Raw genomic sequence first — 17,989 nt, 5'->3', positions numbered from 1 at the left:
ATTGACCAGAGCACTTCACAAATTTTAACAAAAACAGAAGTTGCTGGAAGCTCAGCAGGTCTGGCAGCATCGGTGAAGAAAATGTATCAAAGCTAGCATTTTGGGCCTGGTGACCCTTTCTCAGAACTGACCCAAAGCGTTAACGCTGATATATTTTCTTCACCGATGCTGCCAGACCTGCTGAGTTTCCAGCAACTTCTGCTTTTGTTCCTGATTTACAACATCTGCAGTTCTTTTGGTTTTTATTCACAAATTGGTAATGTGGCTTAGGCTGTGAAAGCAGGGAAAATCATTGTCTTGTTAGGTTGGAGTTTTGGTTATATTTTTCCACCTTGGACATCTGAAGTTCAGTATCTTGTCAGAAAAATCCATTCTGCACCTTTCTTTTTTTTTTACGGGTTATTTCTGGATCTTTTGTGGCCATGAACAGTTCAGAGTTGGATAGGCCTAAGAAAATAGAAACATTGTCATAACACTTGCAGTGTAGCACGCTGATAGTAATGGATCTAACAAAGTTGTTTCAGTAACTTGAATTTACTGATTGCATAGTATGTTTCTGCAGTAGATTCCAAGGCAGTTTAAATCACACACTGTTTCCATCGAAACTTCGGGTGGTGGTAATGCAATGGTATTTTGACAATTGGTACTGGCAAGATGTAAAATTGTTTCAGCTGTTATTCTAATTTGAAGGTTATGGGGTGATCTGATCAAAGCCTTCAAGATATTAACAAGAAAAGACAAGGTAGATAAATTATTTCTACTGATTGGAGGTTCTGGAACTAGAACATATTTAAAAATTAGGTCGACCGTTCAGGAGAGATGTTAGGAAGCACTTCTATATGCAAAGGATGGTAGAAGTTTGGAACTCTACCACAAATGGAAGTTGGTACTAAATCAGTTAATTTTAAATCTGAGGTTTTTTGACAAGCAAAGGTTTGAAGGATATGGGCTGAAGGCAGGTATATGAAGTTAGGTCACAGATCAGCCGTGACCTCTATGCTGGAACATACTTGAGGGGCTGAATAGCCTACTCCTGTTTTTCTAAAAATGGCAGCCTGAATGGTTGTATTTAGTATCTGTCTATTTATTTAATGGTGGCAGGTTCTGTGAATGGCTTCCTTAGTGCCCCACAAGATGGGGGGGCAGGGTGGGGTGTGCAAAAATACATACCATTAAATCTATTTGGCATCCGGTCCTTGGCATTCTATACCGTGAAGGCTAATCTAACAGCTGCTTCACTGTAGATGCAGTATTGTATGTCACTTGAGATTGTCGTACAGTGAGTATTTTGACTTTTCTGGAGCAGACTGTTTTGGTCACTGTAATGTTTGTGTAGAATGTGGTAACACTGCTTTCTGGTGCTCAACAGCTTCAACACACGGTGGACAACTCTGTTTTCTTAAATACCAACCTAACTAATGTATGTTTTTCAGGCGGAGGGAGCGACATGCAAAAACCATAGACATTGCACAGGAAGAAGTCCTTACATGTCTTGGTATTCATCTGTATGAACGCTTGCACAGAATTTGGCAGAAGTTACGAGCTGAAGAACAGACATGGCAGATGCTGTTCTACCTTGGCATTGATGCGTTGCGCAAAAGCTTTGAGGTACACTTTAATTACTGATGTAAAATTGGCCATTTTACGTTTTTGATTTCAGATGAACTTTTCTCCGGCATTATACCTTTATTGGGGGGGGAGGAAGGAGGAGAAGATGATGTGATGGAGCAACATCAGGATGAATTGGCTGTTATCAGTGATATTGCAATGGAGAAACAAAGCAAATACCAGTGCTGTCCTTGAAGGAGAGAAAATTAGCACCCACCCCAGGTTATGACTGACTCGGATACAGCAGATTAGGACTTCCTCTTGTCCAACCTGCTTTGTAATCCTCCATCCCTGTTACAGCTAACACATTACAGTCTGGGGAGAAAAATGCGGAGGATGAGTGCAAAATCTCAAATGCAATTGGCTTGACTTTTATTTGGATTGCTTTTGAGGCCAATGAATAAATATTGGGTTGACATGTAAAAAGTCTTATCCAAATATTATTGACTCCTACATTTTAATCCATTTATACTTCAGTAATTTCTGAAACTTTTTTTGATAGTTTCATTGAAATTTCCATTGAGATTTCAATTAAATTTTATTTCCCTTTCACTCCTGCAGTCAGTCACTAGTAGGGAATAGCTCCATGGACGCTGGTCATTGTCCACCTCACCTGAGTACTCATTATTTATACATGTGCTTCGATGTCTCCAAATTGATTGGAGGGTGGACATTGAGATTCATTTGAGATCCACATGTACAATTGAAGCAAGTAATTGCTTAGTTAACAAATAGCTGGTACTTTGTTGTTTAGTGGGTTGACTGCTTAACTAAATTGAACTGCTAGTGATATCACTTTTTCAGGAAGTGGTGGAAATGTTCCCAGTTGATCTTTGCATGCTAAATTACCAGCAATTTAGTTCAAAGATGAACTCTTCAGTGTAACAGTGCAGCTGTTTTGAGAAATTATTATAAGCACCAAACTACAACAGTGCCATTTGTCCAATCTTTATTTGGATGACAGCTATAATAATAATAACAATAAGCATTTTTTCCTGGGGGTTAACTGGAATATTCTTTCAATTACCAAGTGGTATTTGAGATTTCATTAGTTGAACAGACTCCAAAGAGAGTTTGTAAATTGAGTTGATGATAACACCATCCCACAGAGCTTTGAAAAAAAATTGCTGCATATATATTTTAATAGTTGCTGACATGGTAACTACCAAAAGGACAATATATGGTTCTCCCTTTTGTTAAAATAAAACTAAAGTACAAAATTTACTCATGTTTGAACTTCTCCAAATATTTGACCTGTAACAATTTGCTAAGAAAGGTCTTGTTTCTACAATAACTGGAAAAATGGATCTCTGAAATAAGAGAGTCAGAGATAACAACAAAAATTGGATTGCTTTTGAGGCCAATGACTTGGGTTGGGTCGGGTCAGTTTCTAAAGGGTCCCGACCCGAAGCATCAACTTTCCTGCTCCTCTGATGCTGCTTGGCCTGCTGTGTTCCTCCAGCTCCACACTTCTCTCTGAAATAAGAGATGTAGACTTTGTATTGGTGAGACCAAAGCTATTTGAGTATTTTGCTAAACTAAATAGGGCATAGCTGGCTTTTTGCCATTTTTAACTAAAGAAGTATGTTTGTGTATTTAATAAACTGGAACTCTGTTCTGTAGATGGCAATTGAGAAAGTACAAGGTATTAGTCGATTGGAGCAGCTTTGTGAGGAACTCTCTGAAGAGGAGAGAGTTCGAGAGCTTAAGCAAGAAAAGAAACGTCAAAAACGGAAAAACAGACGTAAAAATAAATGTGCCTGTGAAATATCTACCCAACTTCAAACTCCAGGAGAAACTAAAGCCCAAGAAGAAGTAAGTAGAAAAATGCCGTTAACGTTCATATTTTTAAATTGATCAAACATTCCTTGTTTTCACAAATTTGGATTTCTCCTTGCCTTTGTCAGTGATGGTCCATTATTACTGATCATGTACATAATTGTGAAGTGAAATATACCCTTTATTAGCAGAAGCCTATAATCTTAATGTCTATTTGAATCCTGTTAACATTTGTTTTCACTTCAATTATTTGCTGCACTTATACAATTTTATTAGCTAATTAGTGAGCAATCTTTCTTCCAATCTTTTCCACATCTTCATTACAGCTGAAGCAGTGCTTGTTTTCCCTCCGTGCCTCTTTGCTGTGCAAGATCTTGCTATTGTTGTACACTCTTTTGATAAGCTGCCTCTTAATGCTCCTTTGTACTGATTTTAAGAAGCATCAATTGTTATATTCTTGCAAATTAGCTTTCAATATTGATCTACCTTTTTGGGGTCTTGCGATAATTAGTCAACTCCAAATAAAAACATAATTGTTAAACTGCTTGGTAGATATAATGTCCATGGAATTGAGTGAGTCAGTCTGTAGATTGTATATTATTGCATAGAAGGTACAACCAATAAACATAACCAATTCACTTGGCTACCTCTGCCCACTCAATCAATTGTCCTAATCTGATATGCATGCTGTTTACTCATCATTTTATCTACAAATCCTTCAACCAGTTATATCACCTTATTTAAATGCTGGCATTATCTCTGATTTTAAAAAAAACCTTTTGTGGCTGTGTGTTTCACAGCCTTCAAACTCTTAAAAACATCTCCATTCTAAATCTATGGCACTTAGTATTTTTATTTATGAATCTTATTTTAAACTGTTAACTGCAGGAAGTGATCTTTACATATCCAGTCCCACTTCTTAATTATTTTAAGAATTGCTACCCAATTACCCATTATCTCAGTACTCTAATGAACAGTTGTTCTCTTTCCCCAACTTTGTATTTGTACTTCTCCAATTTTTTTTTTAAATGAATGAGTTGTGCCCTCTGTCTCTATCTGTACTGCATTGTGAAGCCCAAACTGCACACAGTATTTTGCTGTGGTTTTGCATAATTATCTACAATTTGCCTTTTTATACTTTTTGTTCCTGGTTATTAAACCTTGTATTCAGTTAGCATTTATGTTGCCACATCCATTTAAGGTGCAACAGTTTAAGATCCAGTCTTCTATATCATCCAGATTTCTCCATTTAATGTATAGCTTTATTTTTGTATGAATTGTGTAGCTTCATTTTATGCTACTGAATTTCATCCTGTGCTTTTTTTCCTGTTTCTTCATTTTTTTTTTTAATTTGCTTGTAGTTTTTGGGTCCTCAAATATTCCTCACTTCACAACACATTTGAATAATTTTAAAATTATGTACTCTTGTATATATCTCACACAGTGAAGTCTTCCTAGAACAGACTCCTGTGAGGTACTATTACCCACATCCAGCCATTGAGAAAGCTGCCTTAACTCCTTTATAATCAGTTGTTTGTTTGTTTGGTTTTTTTTTGCTGCCTTCAAATTTTATTGACCTGAATCATCATCCTCCTCATCATGCATCCTACCTTGTCTCTTGAAAGTCCATGGGCACCATATCTACTTAACTGTCCATTTGTTTCCATCTCAGCTTTCAGATTTGTCAAGAAAACCTTTATGAAATTCCTGATCGCTGTTCTAAAGCCTTTTCTTGAAACTCGGTAATTTTTAAATATTCCAAATACACTCTGCCACTGGATGCTTATAGACCAATACTTGCCTTGATCACATGTCTCGTTTTAACTTGCCCTTCAGTCCCATAGGGAGCATTGAATCAAAGTATATTTTCCTAGGCAATCTGGTTTAAAATTAGATCCTGTATCTAAATATCATTTCAGACAACACCAGAGTCGGTGGAAAGTAGCTGTAAAGACTGTGGCAGCATTGAAGATGCAAATGGTAGAGTTGAAGTAATTGTTACAAATGAAAGTACCTCGTGCACGTGCCCTGGCAGTGAAAATCTACTTGGATCACCTAAAACCAAGAAAGGTATGTATGCTGTTGTGCCAGTGTTTGTGGGTGTGTATTTTGCCAATTCAGAGGTGAGGCTTAATGAACATTCTGCTTCTGATTTTTAGCCTGAGTTTTGCTTTAATTGCTCTGCTCGAAACAAGGTCAAGGTCTTGGATTATCCTGAGGATCTTTTTGTTTAAAAATTAGTTCTAGTGGTATGTCATCTGTCTTGAAATACCTTAACATACAATGAATTCTTTAAAATATTGGTGTTGCATCAGGTGAATCATTAGCTTATCTATTTTTGGTGATGATTTGAGAAGATTATTGGTCAGGATCCAAGTGGCATGATGGCACAGTAGTTAGCACTGCTGCCTCAGTGCCAAGGACCTGGGTTCAATTTCAGCCATGGGTGACTATCTGCATGGGTTTCCACTGGATGCTCTGGTGTATTTCCACAGTCCAAAGACGTGCAGTTTAAGTGGATTGGTTGTGGGCAATGCAGGTTTATGGGATGGGGTGGGTCTCGAAGGGATGCTCTTCAGAGGGTTGGTGCAGACTTGATGGGCTGAGTAGCCTCTATCTGCACTGTAGGGATTCTGAGATTGTAGGAGATACTGAAACGACTCCCTGCTTGTTGACTAATGCTATAGGATCTTTTAGCATTCTTTGAAACAACAGATGGAGCCTTTGTATATTGTTCCATCTGCATGTCGCTTTCTGATGTAGCACTGCATCTCTACACTGAAATATCTGCTTGAAACGAGCCTTTAATTTATAGCCTTTGACTCAAACTCCCCTGCTTCTAAGCAGATGTTGCAAGAAACCTGATTGTAAGATAGGAACAACTGAGTGCAATCTAACCCAAGCTGCTCTAAAGCCAAAGTTGTTGGATTCTGTGTTGTTTATATTATTGATTTGATCCAACTCTATCATTATTTTAGTGGGCAAAGAACTGAAGACATAAGGCCTTTTTAAACTTTATTTCCTGCGCTGGTGGAAGTGGTTTAGTCATGAAATTGGCAAGAAGTTGTACCTACTACTAATCTTACTGAAATACTTTAAAACAACGGTTTACTATCATAACCATATTATCGATATGGGTTTCATTGAAATTAATTCTTGGTATGTTTTTGTTTTCACCTCAGGTTTATCTCCACATTGTAATGGCAGTGACTGTGGTTACTCATCAAGCATGGAAGGCAGTGAAACTGGTTCCCGAGAAGGATCAGATGTAGCTTGCACTGAAGGTATCTGCAATCATGATGAAACAGGTTAGAGGTTTAATATAACTTATGAAATATTTTATGGAATCAACACCTTCAAAATTGGAAAATAATTTAAGTAAGCACCCAACATGTGTGATGGAGCTGGCATTTAAGACCAGGTCTGAAGATTTTGAGAAGATTTGTAGCCCGGGTTGTGGATGAGGTTGTAGACTTGCTTGCCAAGCCAGTGTGTTTTGGTTGCAGGCATTTCATCACCCTGTTGGGTAACATCGTCGGTGCGCCTCCAGTGAAGCATTGGTGTTCTGTCCTGCTTGTTATTTATATGCCTCGATTTGCTGGGGTGGCAGCCTTAGTTCCGGTTCTGTTTTTCAGTGGTTTATATATCGGGTCCAGTTCAATGTGTTTGATGGAGTTCTGGTTGGAATGCTAGGCCTCCAGGAATTCCCTGGCATGTGTCTGTTTGGCTCATGCTATTATGGATATGTTGTCCCATTCAAATGCATGTCCTCCTTTGTCCATATGTATTGAAAGCAGTTAGTGTTTCTGTATCCTTATTGTCAGTTTTCTTCCAGTTTGGCTTATGTAATGTTTTTCAGGCCTTGCATGGTATTTTGTATATTACGTTAGTTCTATTGGTTTTGGGCATGGGATCCTTTACATTCGTCAGTAGCTGTCATAGGTTGGTTGTTGATTTTGTGGGCTAGCCTGATACCTAGGGGTCTGAGCAGTCTTGTGGTCATCTCTATCTCTCTGATGTGCGTAAGGGTGACGAGTGTGTTTGCTGTGTCTTGTGGTCTGTCGCGGATGTAACAGCGGATTGTGCTTTCTGTGTATCCACACCAGGTTGACAACACACAGCTCTGAAGCTGCATGTGATTCTTCAAAGTCTCATTTATAGGCGGCAACTTTCCCAGTCAGTTTATTACCACTGAAAAAACTACTTTTTCAAAAAAAAAAAATCAGTCTGGAAAATGACAAATCAAAGAAATAGATGTAAACCCAATCCTCGAATTATTCAATACTTTATCAACTTTCTTCTCTGCTTTTGGACTGCACAGTAACACTTTTAAGGATTATTTTAGGAAATATGTGCTACTTGTGGTCTTTAAAAGGGTAAATTAAAAGTTCAAACCAGTTAAGTATGGTAGTAAATGATGCCTTTTGGTTTGAGGCATAGATTCTATGATTGCAGGTTTTATTGTTTCAAATATAGCGGAGACATTGAATTATTTTGTGCCTTTTGTTAAATGATCTGAAAAATACCATGATACTTTTTAAAGATTTTACCAACAATTAAAGTTCAATAATTTTTACGAGCTATTTTTATTCTTGTGTTTTCATATGTAAAAGTCTTTTTAGCTCAATTCAGTAGAAACATTTTTTTAATAATACTATTAAGCTTTACATCTTGCTTTCCAACATGCTTAATCATTAAAATTGGCATATTCTACAGAAGATGTACTGTAACTACAAAGAAAAAAGTAAATAAGCCAATTTAACTTCAGAATTCGGTCTATTTTGATTTTTCTTTCCTGATATATAAATTCAACTTTTTTTTTGTATGTGCAAGTTGTGCGTTGTAACAGTCTTGACAATTTACTATTTATTTAGTTTAGAAATGCTGAATTTTTGTTTTGCTGCTCATAATAGCATTTAGGCTTTTTTTCCCCCTTTAAAGGAAGGCTCTTCAGGTATGTGTTGGCCCAACCCTGTTCTAGAAATCAAGCTGGCAAGATTGCTACTGTTTTTAACTTTAAACACTTTTTAAAAACTTTTAGGCAGTGAAAGCTAGTTTTCTTTATTATCTGCGTGCATAGTTGCTATTGGGTTCCTAAAATTATGCTACAGATACTAGCTGAATAGAAATCTGACCGTCAGAATGTTTCCAAATGTTGCATATTTTGGGTGTGTTGCTATACTATGAATTTTAGTGCTGCTTGCTTATAGCATCCACTTTTTTTTTTGTTGAACCTGGTAGAAAACTACAAATATTAGGTTTTAAATTGCGTAAAAAAACTGAAGTTAACATCTTTATGTGCTTGTTAGGTGATGACAGTTGTGCACATCACTGTGTAGAAGACAAAGAGGAGGATGGTGTGGATAGTTGCGTAGAATGCTGGGCCAATGCTACTGAAGAGAATACAAAAGGCAAAAACAAGAAGAAAAAAAAGAAAGGCAAAGGTGTAAAATGTGACGATGTAAGTGTTTGTTTTGATTATTTTTAGGCAGTCACATGTGCCTGGAATATATAACTGGTGCCTTTAAATATGCACTTTCCGCTTCATGCCTTTCTCCATCAAAAGTGGGACTAAAACTACCTAGCTTTAGTGCCATTGACAAGTGGCTGCTCCATTAATTCTGAGTGATATCTTTTTATATGTCTGGATTTCAACACTTGCATCATTTCTAAATTGCTTTCACCAAAATCGGCAAGATTTTTCCTCTAAGGGACTGGGAATATTCCTTTCCCTGGAATAACATTGAAAATGATTGTACCACCTGTTAAGTTCTTTTTCCCAATTTAGTGGCTATCCTGTTTTTTTGGTGAGGTGACTGAACACGTGTTTTGTTTTGCATCCAGGGAAACTCTTCTGTTAGATTCGCTTTCTATTTTAAATGGCCAAAAAACTATCTAATTTTTTTCCCCATGTCTTCTCCTTAGGGTGAAAATACTGGAGATTGTAACATAGACCTAAGCAGACAAGAAAATCTGGGTAACACTTTCCATAATGAATTACACCATGAAAAAACCAAAGATAGCTGTAATTCAATAGAGAAAGGTGGTCAACAGCCAGCTTGGGTAGCACAGATTCTGTCAGAAAAGCATTTTGCACAATCTTCACAAATTCCATCACCTTGTCTGCCTGACTGGGGAAGAAGCACAAAAACCTTAAAGGAACTACTTGTAAGTATTAAAGTTGTAATTCATAATGTTTAAGCACTTCTTAAAAACTGGGATCCAATTAGATGTAGTAATATAGTTTGTCAGCAATTCACTGTTTTATACTTAAGAGTAAGCTTCAAACTGCTAATTGTTATTTCTAGACTTTGCAAGCTCACGACTACAGATATTTATGCATAATTCCAATGTAATGTGCCTTTTTGCAAAATTATTGTCTGAAATCATTGTGATTTTCTCTTTTTTGATGTAAGTATAACCCAAAATTTGTAACTAATTTTAAGACAAGAACACTAGTTGAATATCTTGCTTTTGTTTATACAGCATATGTTACAAAGCTTTGAAAAAAGATAGTAAAACTTCAAAACACTTTGTCTGCCAAGTATTCAAATTTTCAGCAATTGCAACATGGCAGCGTCAAAAGGCTGAGGTTGAAAATGCGGTTTTAATTAGAGGGCTCAGAGGAAAAGAACTGATTTGACTCATTGAATAGCAGCAAGCCGTTATCACCTCAATTCAAATTTCTACAAACTTAGTTTATTGGAACTAATTTTTCTTTTATCCAAATTAAACTGCTTATTAATGGCTTTGTGTGTAAAATTGCTAGAAGCAATAGTTTGTTGTTGTTGTTTGGTTCGCCGAGCTGACTGGTTTTTGTGCAAAAGTTTCGTCTCCCTTTTAGGTGACATCGTTAGTGCTGTATTATCTCTGTTGAAGCACTGTTCTGTCCTGCTCTGAATTTATATGGTCCGGTCTGTCATGGTGGGCGGTTTTGTACCATTAGTAGTACATAGATAGGCCCTATTTGAACATGTTTGTTAATTGCATCGGTGGCTGAAAACCAGACCTCCAGGAATTCTTGTGCTTGTCTTTGTCTCGCTTGTCCTATTACTGTAACTTTGTCCAAGTCAAATTGATGTCCTTCTATGTTGGAGTGTATTGAAACGAGGGAGAATTGGTCATGTCATTTCGCTGCGAGTTGGTGTTCATATATCCTGGTGGCGTTTTCCTGCCTGCCTGTCCTAAGGTAGTGTTTCTCGCAGTTGCTGCGTGGTATTTTAAATGTCACGTTTGTCCTGCTCATTGTGGGCATGGGGTCTTTCATATTTGAGTGTAACTGGTGAAGTGTGGCTATTGGTTCGTGTGTTTCTAACATAGGGCAGGGTGGTCAGTGTGTTGGGACGTACAGTGTCGTCCTGGCGTTGTTTGTTTGCCAGGCATCAGCAGACGAAGCTAATCGGATAATCATTGTTTGCAAAGACTCCGTATAAGTGTTCCTCCTCGTTTTTGTGCAGCTCGTTTAGAGTCTTAACACAGCTCTGGATGCCTGGGTGGTTACTGTTATAATTCAGATTTCGTGTGTCATTCCACCATTATGTCTAGAAACTAGAGTTGATTGTTCTAGTCTCCCCTGGGGAATATTCTGTTAATAAGGTGTTGTGTTTCTTCTAACTTTGCTAATTTAGTGATCACAAAGGTATTGTCCATGTATCTGTCCCATCGTTTAGGCTGGATCTGGGGAAGGGCTGTGCGCTCCAGTCTTTGCATAACAGCTTCCGCTATGAGCCCCAAGATGAGTGCACTCATGGGTGTTCCATTAATTTGTTCATATACCTGGCTGTTAAAGACAGTCACTCTGACATAGGAGATCAATTTGACTGGGACCAAGTTACAGTACTAGGACAAGCGAGACAAAGACCAACATGAGAATTCTTGGAGGCCTGGTTTTCAACCACCGATGCAATCAACAAACATGTTGAAATAGAGCCTATCTACATACCACTGTGATACAAAACCGGAAATCAGACTGCCCACCACGATGGACTGGGCCATATAAATTCAGAGTGGGACGGAACAACACTGCAACGGAGGTTATACAGCACTGACGATGTCTCCTAGAGGGGAGACGAAACATTTGCACGAAAGCCAGTAAACTCGGCAATTCCAACTGCCACCCAAGCTGCAGGTCCTCATTTAAAACCTTAAGCAATAGTTTGTATTAAGAACTGCTTTTCAGTGAAAATGGGACACTCTCTACCAGCTTTAATTGACACTTACTACCTAGCAACAGTGCCAAATAACAGGTTGCATTCTTGGGTTTCTTGAAAGAAGTCCTTAACAATTGTGTAAATTTGTACTGCCACTTGGCTGAATGGATGAAGGCATGCAAAGCCAATTGTGTTCTGAACTTGAGATTTTGAGACGTGGGATGGTCGGGGGGGAGACTGAGTGTGGTCTTTACTTTAATGATAGGAGTGTAATAAATAAGTCTGAGTTAGTTGCATGGAAGTATGATATTGTTGCCATCACAGAAACATGGTTGAGGGAAGAGCTGGACTGGCAACATGACATCCTGGTCTATATGATCTTTTAGGCAAGACCGAGGAGGGTGTAAAAAGGGTGGTGGTGTAGCACTATTAATTAAGGAGTCCGATACTGCAATAAGGAGAGATGATTTCTTGGAAGGGTCCTTAAACGAGGCTTTGTGGGTAGAACTTAAGAACGTTAAGGGGTAGCTACTTTACTAGGAGTATATTATAGGCCCCCAAAGAGTCAGCAGGAAATAGAGGAGCAAATATGTAGATGGTTCAAAGGTGTATAAGAGTAATAATTGGGTTATTATACTGGGGGATTTTAACTTTCCTAATATAAATTGGGCTGGTCATAGCTTTAAGTGTGTAGGAGGGGTGGATTTCTTGAAATATATCCAGGGGAATTTTCTGTAACTACGTAGAAGGCTCAACAAAGGATAGTGCAGTGCTAGATATGGTTCTGAGGAAAGAAGCTAGACAAGTGTTCAATATGGCAGTGAAGGAACATTTAAGTCATAGCAACCACAAAACGGTAGGGTTCATCTTTCTTCTGCACAAGGAAAATGATAGCCTGCAAAGGATGGGTTTGGATTGGGGAAGGCAACTTTTTTTCTTTTAAATAAAGAGGATCTGGCCACAGGACTTGCAAGGAGCAGTTCCTAGTATAAGTCTACAGCAGAGCAATGGGAATCATTCAAAAAGAGCTGGGGAGCGTACAGGTCCAACATGTACCCTTTAGAGGGAAATGTAGGAGCAATATGTTCAGAGAACCCTGGATGCGTAAGACTATTCAGGACTGAATGAGGAAGAAGGGTATGGCTTTTAGCAAGTCTAAAGGGAGCAATTCACCTGTGGCCTTGGAGGAATACAGTAAGTGCAGGAGAGAGCTTAAAAAAAGCAATTAGAGCAAAAAAGAGGCATGAAAAGGGACTTGCAAACAGGATTAGGGAGAATCCTAAGGTATTTTATAAATTACAAGGAAGAAGTTAACCCGAGAAAGAGTAGGGTCCGTTAGGGAACAAGGGGGTGACCTGTGTGAGAAGCCGCATGATATTGGAAGTGTTGAATGAATACTTCTCTTCGGCCTTCACTCTGGAAAAGGAGGACATAGGTACTGAACTGAGAAGGGACTGCAGAAATTGCACATTCTGACGTAGGAAATTGGGGAGGTATTAGAGGCTCTGTCAGACTTGAAAACAGACACCTGTGACTAGATGAATTGCATCCAGTCTGCTCTGGGAGGTGAGGCAGGAAATTGCAGGGGCTCTGACCCAAGTTTTTGATTCCTGTCTGGCCAAGGGGGAAGTGGCACAGGACTGGAGGGTGGCAAATGTGGTTCCACTTTTAAAGAAGGGTAGTAGAGGTAAATTGGGAAATTATAGACTGATCCCTCTTCTGTGGTAGAGAAATAATTGGAGAAAACTCTGAAGGAGCAAATTAATACCTGTTTGGGAAGGCATGGGTTGATTAGGGATGGTCAACACTGCTTTGTCAGAGGGAGATTATACCTAACAAATTTTTCAGAATTTTTTTTGGAAATGTGAGCACGTGTGAATGAGAGAAGCTCAGTTGATTGTAGTTTATATGAATTTTAGCAAAGCGTTTGACAAGGTCCGACATGGGAAACGGAGAAGCTCAAAACACCAGGAATCGAGGGAGACTTGGCAAGATAGATCAGAAACTGGCTTAGTAAGAGGACACAAACGGTTGTGGTAGAAGGTTGTTTGAGTGACTTGAGGCCAGTGTCGAGCAGTGTACCACAAGGATCAGTACTGGGACCCTCATTTATATGCATAAATGATATAGATGAAAATATGGGGAGAATATTTAAGCAAATTTGCAGATGACAAAAATTAGTAGAGAGTGCTTAAAAGCAAAGAAAATAGTTGAAGGTTACAGAAAGATATAGATGGGTTGGTCAGTTGGTCAAACCAGTGGTCGGTGGTATTTAACCCAGACAAGTGCAAGGTAATGCACTTCAAAAGAAGAAACAAGATGAGAGAATATTAAATGAATAGTAGGACACTGGGTAGTTTAGAGGAACAGTGGGATCTTGGGGTAATTATTCACTGATCCATGACTTCGGGCGAGCACACGAATAGGACAGTTAAGGTATGTGGGACACTTGCTTTCATCAATAGTGGCATAGAATACAAGAGCAAGGAGGTAATGTTGGAGTTGAACAGAGCATTGGTCAAGCCACAGTTGGAGTACTGTAAGCATTTTTGGTTGCCTCACTACACGAAAGATGTGTTAGCACTAGAGAGGGGTATAGAGATGGTTCACCAGGATGTTGCCGGAGATGGAGAAATTGAGCTATAAGGAGAAACTAGATAGGCTTGGATTGTTTTCTTTAGACCAGAGAAGACTCGGGTGCATGGACAGGGTGAATAGAGAGCAACTGTTCCCCTTGGTTGAGGGGTCAGTCACAAGAGGGCATCATTTTAGGGTAAGAGACAGGAGATCGAGAGGATTTGGGAACAAAAACTTTTTCATTCTGCAGGTAGCTGGAATCTGGATTGCACTGCTTGAGTAGGTTATGGAGGCTGGAAATCTGAACCTTTTTATTTTTTTGCAAAAAAAAATTGGATGAGCACTTCAGATATCATAATATTCAAGGATATGGGACAAGTGCAGGAAACTGGGACTAGCGCACTTTGTCGGTGCAGACTCAGTGGGCCGAAAAGGTTTTTTCTGCGCTGTGTGAATCTATGGATCTATGACCTCAGCTGTTCTCTTGTGATATTGTTAGTATAGCTATAGATGTTACTAATGAATCTTGGAAAACTGGTGAGGCGTTAGTGTAACAACGTGAGGTGGTTTATGGTCTTTCGTTGGAATTTATTTGTCCCCTGATGCATGCAGTGATGTTAAAATCACTTGTCAGGCCAAACCTCAATATTAATTCTGCTCCTGCTGCCTCTTATTAGTTTGGATTGGAGCTGAATGTCGGAGACAGGCTATTGATAAAGCAGCTATGGAGCTAATGTGGTTACATCTTGGCATAGACAGACAAAGTGCAAAACTAATTGTTTCTGGCATTACCCACACAGAACATTTGAGTGTTATTCAGCTGGTGTTGCTTTATTCTTGATGGCAGGGTTGGTTACCTAAATTGTTCCCCTCTTCTCCACGCCCTCTTTCTTCTCTTCCCCCCTCCCCCCACCACTCTTTAAGAAAAAAAAGTCAGTTTCCTAAGTGGGGGTGATAGCTAGACTGGAACAGAAAGACTGAGTCAGGAAATGCTGCATTAGCTGTTTCTGATACAGGCTCTTAACTAAAGTCAACCTTCTTTCAATATTTTCAAATCTGTCTCCTTTTTATGTGTGATTACAAGGTGTAGAGCTGGATGAACACAGCAGGCCAAGCAGCATCCGAGGTGCAGGAAAGCTGCCCGTTTCGGGTCTGGATTGTGCATCCATTCTCTACACCTTGTTATCTCAGATTCTCCATCATCGGCATTTCCCACTATCTCTGAATCCTTTTTATGTGTAATAGCTTACCACTAGACGGAGCTCATTCTAACATTTGATCAACTGAAAAACTAACAGCTGCTAACAATCAGTAGAGGATCTTGAGGCGCAGTGGGAATGTTCATTCCTCTAGGCCAGAATGTTCAGGGTCAAGTCCCACCTGCCATGGAAGTGTAACATAACACATCCAAACAAGATAATTTTAGTTTTTCTAACAACGAACTAAGATACAAGATTCAACAGCATATGTCTGGCATATTCCTTATTTTAACTTTTAGAAGCCTTTTGCACATGATTTTTTAGTCCCAAACCTTGATTTCTATATTTTTCTGCATTTCTAAGACAAACTAGCCACAAACTGGTTTTATTTAGCTCAGCTACATGCTTCAAGCATGCCCGCATTTTTCTTTTAATATTCGTAAACGTAAAGTTAGGAACTATATTACTCTCAACAAACTTACCTATAGCCAGTGATAATACACTCCATCTGTAATAGAAAGATTTGGGTGCCAAATTCCACTTGATTTTGCATAGCCAAGCTAGACTAATGCTTACTGAAGTAATGAAGAATTACTGTCACTGCAATTCATTTTAGATGTTGCAAGAGCTTCCTAAGGTGTTAGAAGGTTTTTTGATGCAAGATCTTTTACATATCAGACTGGTATAGGGGTTATGTCATTTGATTAATAAACCAGAGACCCAGGCTAATCCTCTGGAGGTATGTTCACATCTCTTAAAAAGCACTCCAGCTGGTGAGAGACGATTGAGACAACCAGGTTGTTTTCATATGGGAAAAATTAGCTCTGTTTCTGTAATACTCTTGCTCATTGAATATTGATAGTTTCACAAATGAATTAATTCAGCACTAACTTTCTTAAAACATCCATCCATCTAATGTAATCTCTGCACCCTGTAAAATACTCCAACTCCTTACTTATTTTGACTGAAGTGGAAATTAAGAACTTCGACAAATAACGGTTAATAGGTCCAGATTCCTTGTTAAACTTTTTTTAAAAATTATTCACTAAGAATATTTAATCAGATAAAGTAGGAACCTGTAAGCTAAGTCAGGTAGAACTTGATCACTTTTATACACATCAGAAAAGTTACTGAAGTGGACATGAGTTTGAGATAACAAAAATATTGTTTCTGATTATATGATATTTCATTGAAGTATCTCAATTACCTGAACAGGAAATTTATTTGGTAATGACTTTTGTGTAGGTTTCTTTATAAGCTCCTTGTTAAGTTTATAACTGCAAATTCAGTATTCAGTTATCACTCATTGAATAACCTCAATGACAGTCCCAAATAAAATTAGTCATTTTTGTAAAATACAATCTACACCATAAATACCAACTAAGTCAGGCAGCATCTATGGAGAGTAATGTTTCATGTCAGTGTCTTCGTAGTAAGTCTTGCTCTGTTCTTCTCATGTAGCTCACTGCTGGTTGACTTTAAAATTTGTAGTACACCAGTCCTCGTTCTGTAAGTTGGTGCTTAATTTGCAATGGCTTGATTTTTCAGGAAGAATCTGAATGTACATCTGAGGAAGAGATTTTCATTACCCAAGATGAAATACAGGCATTTATGACTAATAACCAATCTTTCTATGTCAACCGAGAACAATACCGGCAGCATCTAAAGGAGAAATTTAACAAATATTGTCGCTCCAATGACTACAATGTCTGCAATGGTTGGCTGACGACAGCTGGTGTAAACTAGCAAAGAGCTTGAAACAGAAGCTATCCTTTTCTACACAAACACTCTCAATGACCACTGCGCCTTCTCTCTCAATCTTAAGAAATTTAGATTTTTGTTTCCTGTTACATAATTTTACTTTGAACAATTGGTGGTGTGGTTTATTTTATTTTTCTTTCTACAATCTCCCAGGCTGGTGGTGGGGAGCACATTTTTGCTCATCTGCTTTCTTGAAGCTTATGCAGTATTCAGCCAGATGTCTGCAAAAGCTTACTGATACTTTTCAACAAAGCCTCTCCTCTCCCACTCACTAAATGTTTCTCTTTACTGTGAGAATTATACAAATGTCTAGTGACGAGAGATGTCCTACCAATAAATGTGTACAGAGAAAAATGAAACTTCTGATTTAAGGTTTTACAAAAGACATCCATTTAAAATGATGTTTGGATGTAATATGTACAAGCGCAATGTGCAGAATTTACAAATAAAGAATATTTATTGATATGCATATCAAATTGTGTTGTGTTTCTATGATCAAATTGTATCTTCTAAAACTTGAATACATGCCTCAAACACTGAATCTGCCATAGTTTTATTTGAACAGACTAGCTGAAGGGATACACTTAGCATATTTAAGCAATTTCATTTTGGTTTTATCTGAACATAAATCCATTTATTATTTCAGTGCTAAGGATGCTTTGCATGAGGTGAACAAATACAATTATAAGATTTCTCAACAAGATCCACTGCAGCAAGAATTCTAGAAGTTAATTCTTGTGATTAATAAACTGCCGCCAAAGCATACTGTTACTTTAATTTATTCATTGTCCAGCTAGTTTAATGAACCTACTGGATTGCCAATTTATATTTTTTCTAAATTACTAAGCATTAATCCATTCCAGTAGAGTAATTTGTTAAAGCTGTTGTATTGGGTGGTGCATTTCAAATGACTGC

General features: G+C 38.3%; 1 protein-coding gene across 2 annotated transcripts in view; it reads left to right on the top strand.

The window, feature by feature from the left end:
• Nucleotides 1–17,543, top strand: part of ggnbp2 (gametogenetin binding protein 2) — a 63,332-nt gene extending 45,789 nt beyond the window's left edge. For both annotated transcript variants that reach the window (XM_048612594.1, XM_020514414.2), the window contains exons 7-13: nucleotides 1,434–1,608; nucleotides 3,232–3,423; nucleotides 5,307–5,457; nucleotides 6,570–6,695; nucleotides 8,697–8,848; nucleotides 9,313–9,555; nucleotides 16,862–17,543. In XM_048612594.1, the coding sequence (XP_048468551.1) occupies nucleotides 1,434–1,608; nucleotides 3,232–3,423; nucleotides 5,307–5,457; nucleotides 6,570–6,695; nucleotides 8,697–8,848; nucleotides 9,313–9,555; nucleotides 16,862–17,059 (1,237 nt within the window). In that variant the 3' untranslated portion in view covers nucleotides 17,060–17,543. The remainder of the gene's footprint in view (nucleotides 1–1,433; nucleotides 1,609–3,231; nucleotides 3,424–5,306; nucleotides 5,458–6,569; nucleotides 6,696–8,696; nucleotides 8,849–9,312; nucleotides 9,556–16,861) is intronic.
• Nucleotides 17,544–17,989: the final 446 nt, after the last annotated feature.

This window comes from Rhincodon typus, chromosome 26 (assembly GCF_021869965.1).
Source record: "Rhincodon typus isolate 14 chromosome 26, sRhiTyp1.1, whole genome shotgun sequence".
NCBI classification, from domain to species: domain Eukaryota; kingdom Metazoa; phylum Chordata; class Chondrichthyes; order Orectolobiformes; family Rhincodontidae; genus Rhincodon; species Rhincodon typus.
Note: the sequence above shows the minus strand (reverse complement) of the source record. Positions and strands in the feature narration are given on the sequence as shown.